At 52.7% G+C, this 7,957-nt stretch overlaps 1 protein-coding gene across 1 annotated transcript in view; it reads left to right on the top strand.

The window, feature by feature from the left end:
• The window catches only part of JAKMIP1 (janus kinase and microtubule interacting protein 1), a 130,333-nt gene that overhangs the window by 112,739 nt on the left and 9,637 nt on the right, over nucleotides 1–7,957 (top strand). The window contains exons 18-20 of the mRNA XM_010847797.1: nucleotides 2,746–2,814; nucleotides 4,168–4,245; nucleotides 7,698–7,901. Coding sequence (XP_010846099.1) covers nucleotides 2,746–2,814; nucleotides 4,168–4,245; nucleotides 7,698–7,901 — 351 coding nt within the window. The remainder of the gene's footprint in view (nucleotides 1–2,745; nucleotides 2,815–4,167; nucleotides 4,246–7,697; nucleotides 7,902–7,957) is intronic.

The following is a 7,957-nucleotide window of genomic DNA, read 5'->3' as shown; positions in this document are numbered from 1 at the left end:
ATGAGAGATTTGGGTTCCATCCCTGGGTCAGGAAGATCCCCTGGAGGAGAGCATGGCTACTCCGATATTCTTGCCTGGAAAATCCCCATGGACAGAGGAACCTGGCAGGCTACGTCCATGGGGTCAGAAAGAGTTGGACACGACTAAGTACAGCACAGCTAATATACAAAGCAAAATTTTTTAGTTTTTTTTAATGCATAATGTGCATAGCAAATCTTTTTTCTTAGCAATAAGAAAAAAACTAGACATCATGTTCTATAAAAGCAAAGAGCAGCTTGTTGTAAGGATTCGAAACTGGACTCTTTTTCCATTTTAGTTTATTCATTTTATGACTGCTTGCCTTAGGATAGTACAAAGAAAGTCTTTTTCATTCCTTGTAAAAAATATGTTTCCCAGTTTCTAAGACACTGCACACCCGCTCAGCCTAGTCTAAGGAAATGCTGCGTTGGGCACCTGCTCCCAAGGCTGCCTCTGTAGCCACCCTTGGGGGCCCAGCAAACGTGAACTCTAGGGGGAGGCTCTGTGGGTGCAGCTTTATCCAGGCTTGTTCCTGCTATGGAGCCAGCATGCGCCCTACACCTTCTCAGCCCCGTATCCCCCTTCCTTCAGGAAGTGACTGTCAGGGTCTTGCTTCAGGCCAGACCCCGGGCTGGGTGAGGAAACTTAACAGAGCACACCCCATGTGGTGGGACAAGGGAAGCAGCAATCTGTCAGCTGAGTGCTGTGCCGGAATCTGTGGAAGGCCTCGGACCCCACAAACTCAGGAAGCAGGGCAGGCTTCCTGGAGGAAAGAAAGAAAGAAAGAAAGTGAAGTCGCTCAGTCGTGTCTGACTCTTTGCGATCCCATGGACCGTAGCCCACCAGGCTCCTCCGTCCATGGAATTTTCCAGGCAAGAACACTGGAGTGGGTTGCTGTTTCCTTCTCCAGGGGATCTTCCTGACCCAGGGATCGAACCCAGGTCTCCCGCATTGTGGGCAAATTACCGTATGAGCCACCAGGGAAGCCTTCCTGGAGGAAGCGACACCTAACACAGGTCCACAGGTTAAGTAGGTGTTATCTCTATAAAGACCCCAGGCGGAGGCTGGGGATGGGAGAAGTGGTGACGTTCCGGGTAGAGACAGGAGGTGGGCAGAGGCCCTGAGGTGAGGGAAAGCGGGGCTGTTTCCCCAGCGTTGTCAGGAGCTTGGGGGGCTTTAAGTGGGAGCAGGGAAGGTCCACAAGTAGATGCTAAGTGTTTCTGAGGGAAGGCACTGGCCGAAGGGGATTTGGGGTAAGACCGAGCTTAGAGGCTGAGAGGAGGGCCTGCCTTGGGCGGTGGCAATGGAGAGTGGTGGGCGGGGTTTTGAACCAAGAGGAGGTAGAACCAACAACGGGAAGTGAAGGGGGAGGAGCTATGGCTGCTCTCAGCTTTTCCTTCCGGGGTCAAGGTGAGATGGGGCCGTTCCCTATAGAAGTGGGCCAGTGAGCCCTTTCTCTGGGGCTTAAGGAATTGGGCTGTGGGAGACATGTTTGGATTAAAGGGGGCATTTCAGAGACATTTCAAAGAGGGAGAACCCATAAGGGAGGGGAGAACCCCAGAAGGAGGACCCCTCGAGGAGAGAGGATGACCAAGGACAGGGGCTCTGAGGGCCCCAAGAGTCCAGGAGGGGCGGCCATGTCCAGAGGAGGAGGAGGACAAGGGGTCTGGGGTGTCGGGACGGGCCCGTCCCCAGGTGCTTGGCCGGCAGGCCCCAGGGCAGGGAGGTTGTCTGTTGGCTTTAGTAACGAGGAGACAAGGGGTCTGAGGCGTTGGGACAGGGCCGGTCCACAGGCGAGTAACAGGCAGGCCCCATGGCAAGGAGTTCGTCTGTGGGCTTTAGCAACGAGGAGGTGAATATTCATACATGGTGTCAAACCCGACCCTCCTGGACACTCTAAAACATTCTCCACAGGGTGTCACCCAGTTACCTGGACCTCTCCCCTGGCTCTCAGGTGCGCTCCTCGTAAAGAGACACCTGCATGCCCACACTTAAGGGGCAGCTGCCTGTGCCCGCTCACCCCCAGCCCAGACCTGAGGAGGGGCAGACACACCCCCATTACCAGCCCATGCAGGTGCCCCCACGGGTTCTCTCAGGCCATCACAGCCTGCTTGTCAGAACCCCCTTCATTCCTGCACCCCATGGTGCCCCTGGCTGTTCAGACATGCCCCACGTGGCTGCAGGGGGCAGCTGTAGGGGTGCAGACCTGCGGGCAGGGTACAAAATCCCCACTTCTCACCTGTGTGACCTTAGACAAGTGACTTAATTCAGCTGCTGTGTCCTTACCTGCAACATGGAGTGACGCTGCCTTCTCCACAGGGTGGTCATGAGGGGGCTGGGTGAGGTCCCAGGCGGGAAGCTGCCAGTACACGGCAAGGTAGAACCCAGGGAGGCTCGCTTGCCCACCTGGAGGGCTCTCAGGGCACACACTTGCAGGCTTCCACACGGATCCATCGTGCATACCCACCACCTCCTCTACATACAGGCTGACCTGGACACACACCTCACACCCACCTTCACGTACATATGCACACGTGTGTACCCATGATTCCTGAGCAAACATCTGTTGAAGCTGAAACATCTGTGCAGACTATGAAATTCCATTTCAAGGACCACCATGGGACGTATGGGGGGACCCCTCTGGGCCAGGAGCCTCCTCGAGGAGGGCGGCCCAACGATGGGCACTGGTTCTCACTAGCTGCGCCCTCTGTCCCTGCTGTTTTCCAGTGGCTGAAGCAAATAGAGGGAACGGAGGCGGCCCTGACCCAGAAGATGCTAGACTTGGAGAAGGAGAAGGTAAAGGACATGGCCCGACCCTGGGAGAGAGGGGGTTGACAGAGCACAGATAAGTCATTTCCCGGGAAGGATTTACGTGTGTTTTGTATTGATATGCATGCATTTCTAAATTTTGCTTTTGCTCTCATCCCTATCCTGTGTGGTCATCATCCATTCACTCAGTTATTCACTTGATACATATTTTTGGAGCCTCTGTGATCCTGGAAACTATGACAGTTTTAGGGGTTCAGTAATGAATAGCAGGGTCCCTGCCTTGAGGGTCTAGCCCGAAAGCCCATGGGGACATGTGCATGGGAGTGGACAGCCACAGTGCAGCATGAGAACCTTAGGAGAGGCAGATCAGTGGTATGGAAGCAAATGGACCAGGGGTTCTGGAGACACAAAGAAGGGGCTCCAGTCTTTGCTTGCCCCTTCCTGGACATGAGTTTGGGAGAGACACATTGGACCTCCTTTTTCTTATGGCTAATGGGGTTTTCTATTTCCATCTCGATGAGCTGGAGGGATGAGCAATGCTGGACACATAGCCCATTATCACACAGTGCTTGGCACCTGTGGGCACCTGATTAACAGTGATGGTAGCTATTCACCAGGGCCCCTGGGCATAGAGCAGGATTTGTCATACTCAGTCTGGGGACGTTGGAGAAGGCTGCCCAGAAGAGATAGTTCTTGAGCTTTCAAAGACCAATTTCCCCAAGTAGAAGTGAGGGGAATAAGGAAGAGCCTGAGGCCTGGAAGCTGCGTGTGGCATGGGAAGAGCCCTGGGCTGAATCCCCAGGCTTGGGTGTCTAGTCCGCCTCCATCACCGGTGAACCGTGGGATCTAGAACAAGGCACTGGTCCTCTCTGGCCCTCTGTTTCCTCCTCTGCAAAACCAAGTGGCTGCAACAGCTGAGCTCTAACCCTGAAACCCTCCAGTCAGTTCTGGAGAACTCATGCTTGGGGGGACTGAGTGATGGAGGGTGGGGAGGACATGTCCAGCAGGGAGAGTACCCAGGAGGTGGGTGATGCTGCTGGTTGGGGGAGAAAGAGCCACATCAGAGAACTATTGAGATAGTCTTCAGAGGGATTCCTACAACCTGGGCTTGGGAACCAGGCCAGGCACCCAAGAGGAAGGAAGCTGGGGGTGTGGGGAGAGGCTTGATGGAGGTTCCTGGGCCTGGGAGGCTCCTTCTGGGGGTTCACACAGGAGCGACCAGGGCAGACCTGACACCCCTTCTCACCTGAGCATCTGATGGGTCCCCACCTCAGTGGGACTGACTCACTCTCCAGCGAGTGTGAGTAGGCTGGCTCTGAAGAGCTGCCTGGTGATGGGTCCTTGTGCTGATCTTGACCTTGGGCACCTCCTCTTTTTCAGGATCTGTTCAGCAGGCAGAAGGGCTACCTGGAGGAGGAGCTGGACTACAGGAAGCAGGCCCTCGACCAGGCTTACCTGGTAGGACCGGAAGTGGGTTGGATGTTCTGGTTCTTTAGACTTAGCACTACAGGCTGCTCTCCCTTGGGGGCTGATGGCGAATGTGGGGTCCGTGCGGTGCTGAGTGGGCAAGATCCCAATGCCGCCTCCACGTTTCGGTTTCAACCCGAACAACTGTACAGATAAATGGTCACTTTTTCCAAGTCAGTCATGATTTTTCCAAAATATTTACTTAACTTGATCATTTTCTCTGGGCATACTTATTCATACTTATTCAGTTCTGGGCTTCCCTGGTGGCTCAGACAGTAAAGAATCTGCCTGCAATGTGGGAGACCTGGGTTCGATTCCTGGGTTGGGAAGATCCCCTGGAGGAGGGCATGGCAACCCACTCCAGTATTCTTGCCTGGAGAATCCCCATGGCCAGAGAAGCCTGGCAGGCTACAGTCCACTGGGTCGCAAAGAGTTGGACACCACTGAACGACTCAGCACACACACTCAGTTCTAGTAACCATTTGAAATGAAGGAAAAGAAACTTTCTGCTTATTAATATTTTTATTAATATTTATTTACATGCTTAAAGCCCAGAGCAAGTTTTCCCATAAGTAGCAAAAAGAGACGGTCACAAAGGAACACAGAAGTGGGACTTGCCAGGCAATTCAGTGGTTAAGACTCACGCTTGCACTGCAGGGGCATGGATTTCGATCCCTGATTGGGGAACTAAGATCCCACATGCTGCATGGCGTGGCAAAACTATCTTTTTAAAAACAGAACACAGAGGTAAAGCAGTGAGTGGAGGGCAGGTGATCATCAGAACAAGAATTATTTGTCATGAGGTTCTGTGCAACATCAAGCCTGGGTCACAGAACCAGTTGTGGGCTTCCAGGTGATGAGTGTGAGGAGGGACCACGCTCAGGTTCATAGGTCATATGGCTTTGAGGGGGCGTTTCCTGGATGTTCCCCACATCAGAGAGAACTCTGAGCTCAAGGCTGCTTTTTCAGGAAGAAGCAGTGAATAGCAATATCTGGAGCAAGACTTTGCCTAGATCATTTGTAGCTAAATCTATTGACAAAGAGGGTTTCCACCTAACAAATGCAAAATCAATAACTAAACATTAACTTGCAATCCCCACTTCCATAAAGACAGAGAGCAGGAGGCTGGGCTTAGCACAGGCAGGACATTCTGGATGTGAAGGCTGGTCAGCCTCCTCTTGACGCTTGACCCTTCATGTCCAGGCTCCGGAGGCTTGAACCCCCAGGGCAGGGAGCCGCAGATGGTGAAGGTGGGGAAGGTTTCAGCCTCATCAAGACAAGGTGTTTTCCTCTCGATTGTCATTTCTGGGCATACAATGTTGTAATGGTGGTCAGAGCAACTGAAAAATGAGACCATGTTCATTCTTTTCTCCCTCTCTTTCGCTTTTTTGGGTTTTCCTTGATTCTATCTATCTATTCTATCTTGATTCCATCCTTTTGCAAATACCCTTTCTTGCTGCATTGTACACCATCTCTGTGCTCCCCTGGGCTTCCCCAGTAAGTTCCTAGGAATACTATTTCAGGGGATAACAAGAAAACCTGTGGCCAGAAAAAAAGAGGGAGAGTAATTTTGTTGACCTCTGGCTCCTTAATATGCTTAAGGATGGGCTGAGACTCCAAGAGGAACAGAGGAAGTCATATGTCAAGTTCACAGGTTCTTGGGCCCTCTTCTCAAGGGACATCTTGCAAGGCTGGTGTTCCCCAGCACACTCTGGGAAACTCGGTGTCCACCCTTGGCTGTCAAAGTGCTGTGTGCAGAAAGGCCCTGGGGGACCCTGAGAACCCGAGTCCTGGCTCTGCAGAGGAGACCCCTGGGCAGGCTGATCCTGTTGCTGGGTAGAAGCAACATTCTTACCTGAAGAACATTCCAGGAGCTTCTCTGGTGGTCCAGTGGTTAAGACTTTGCCTTTTAATGGAGGGGGGTGTGGGTTCTATCCCTGGTCAGGGGGCTAAGATCCCATATGCCTCAAGGCCAGAAAACCAGAAAAACCATGGGGGCAAAATTATGACAAACTTAATAAAGACTTTAAAAATGATCCACATCAAAAAAAAAAAAAAAAAAGGAAAAAGACTATTCCAAAGCCTCGAGTGGGATTTCAGGCACATGTTGAGGTTGGAGCTGTGATCAGTGTGAGGCTGACCTGAAGAGTCAGGGAAGTAAAATGCTCCCGAGGGTGGCAGTGCCATGTGCCCAGGCAGAAGCGAGGAGAGCAGGTGCCAGACGCACACCTGTGTTCCTTTGTCATGGTGCAGAGTGAGATGGCACAGGGCCACAGTGAAGCTTCTGGAATTGGATGGTGAGATCCTGGCTGGAAACTGGCCACTTGGGGGTCTCCTAGGAGTTCGGCTGCTGAAGGGGGGCAGCCAGCAGGCACAGGCAAGCTCCCACTCCATGGGGACCCCTTGGCTGTGTCAGTGGACACATTCCCACCTTCTAGTTTCCTGGGGTGATCGCTGGAATTGGGAGAGAGGAAGCCAATGCCTATTGGCTAAAATTGGTCTGGTGGGCCTGGAATTCCCTTGCAGAGTTAGCACAGCTGTGCTGAAACGGGGGAGGCTACAGGAGTAGATGGCCACAGGCACAGAGGGCTACCTGTGTTGACCCCCTGCTTCATACCACTTCCTGCCTCTTCCTGGCAGTTTCCATTAAAACTGGTTGTTGGCCGGTAGCATCTTGGGAAAAGAAGGAGCTGCTCCTAGCAAGAGATTCAGGTGGGGATTTAGGGGAAAAGAGAAGGAAATACTGCTTTCTCTCTTTCATCCTTAGGTATTCCTATAAGGTAACTGTATTTAAGTGTCTCACCGTGAAGTTGAAAAGAAGTAACTTCCTCTCAGGATGAAAACTCCGAGCTTTCACAAAGATCCCCTCCATTGGCTACTAATCTCTTATGTGCTTCGCTAACCAAGGGAGTCTTGGTTTTTGCGGGGAGGAGGGAGCAATGAGGACATTGCCCCCAGTTGCTTGGGGTTGAAATCGCTTTTCTAATGAGCCAGCTGAATGCCAAGTGCCTGCAATTTGGAACACATTTTCCCACGCTACTCCAGATAAAAGAGATTTGTTTCCCAAGCTGGAGACAGTAAATTGGAAGCCAAGGATAAAAATAAAGACGAGTCCAATCAAACCTCTCTTTGAATCAGATATTTTAAGAAGGGATTATGACTATTTTTTCTTTATCTGTGGAGAGCAGAGCATCTTGATTGAATAGAGTAAGACATGTTCTCAAAACTGTGTGCAGGGTATTAGATATAAAAAAAAAAAAAAAACTGTGTGCAGGGAACTGGAAGGGGCTCCCTCACCCCACCCCGCTCTGCTCTGCCCGCTGCATGCCTCCCCACCCCGCCCAAGATCCCCCAGCTCAGCCTCGCTCAGCTGCAGTGTCCTGGGGTTTCCTGCCGCCCCCACCTTGTGACCTCCCACTGTCTGTGTCATGTGGGTCGCTCAGAAAATCCAGGAGCTGGAGGCCACGCTGTACGATGCGCTGCAACAGGAGCCGGGGCGGAGGGCCAGCGAGGCGCTGAGCGAGGGCCAGCGGGAGGACCTGCAGGCCGCCGTGGAGAAGCTGCGCCGGCAGATCCTGCGGCAGAGCCGGGAGTTCGACAGTCAGATCCTGCGGGAGCGCATGGAGCTGCTGCAGCAGGCCCAGCAGGTAGGGTAGGGGCCGGCAGGGGGAGGGGCCTAGCTGGTAGGGGTGGGGCAGGCAAG

Source organism: Bison bison, unplaced genomic scaffold (assembly GCF_000754665.1).
Source record: "Bison bison bison isolate TAMUID 2011002044 unplaced genomic scaffold, Bison_UMD1.0 scf7180017864255, whole genome shotgun sequence".
Classification (NCBI taxonomy): domain Eukaryota; kingdom Metazoa; phylum Chordata; class Mammalia; order Artiodactyla; family Bovidae; genus Bison; species Bison bison.
Note: the sequence above shows the minus strand (reverse complement) of the source record. Positions and strands in the feature narration are given on the sequence as shown.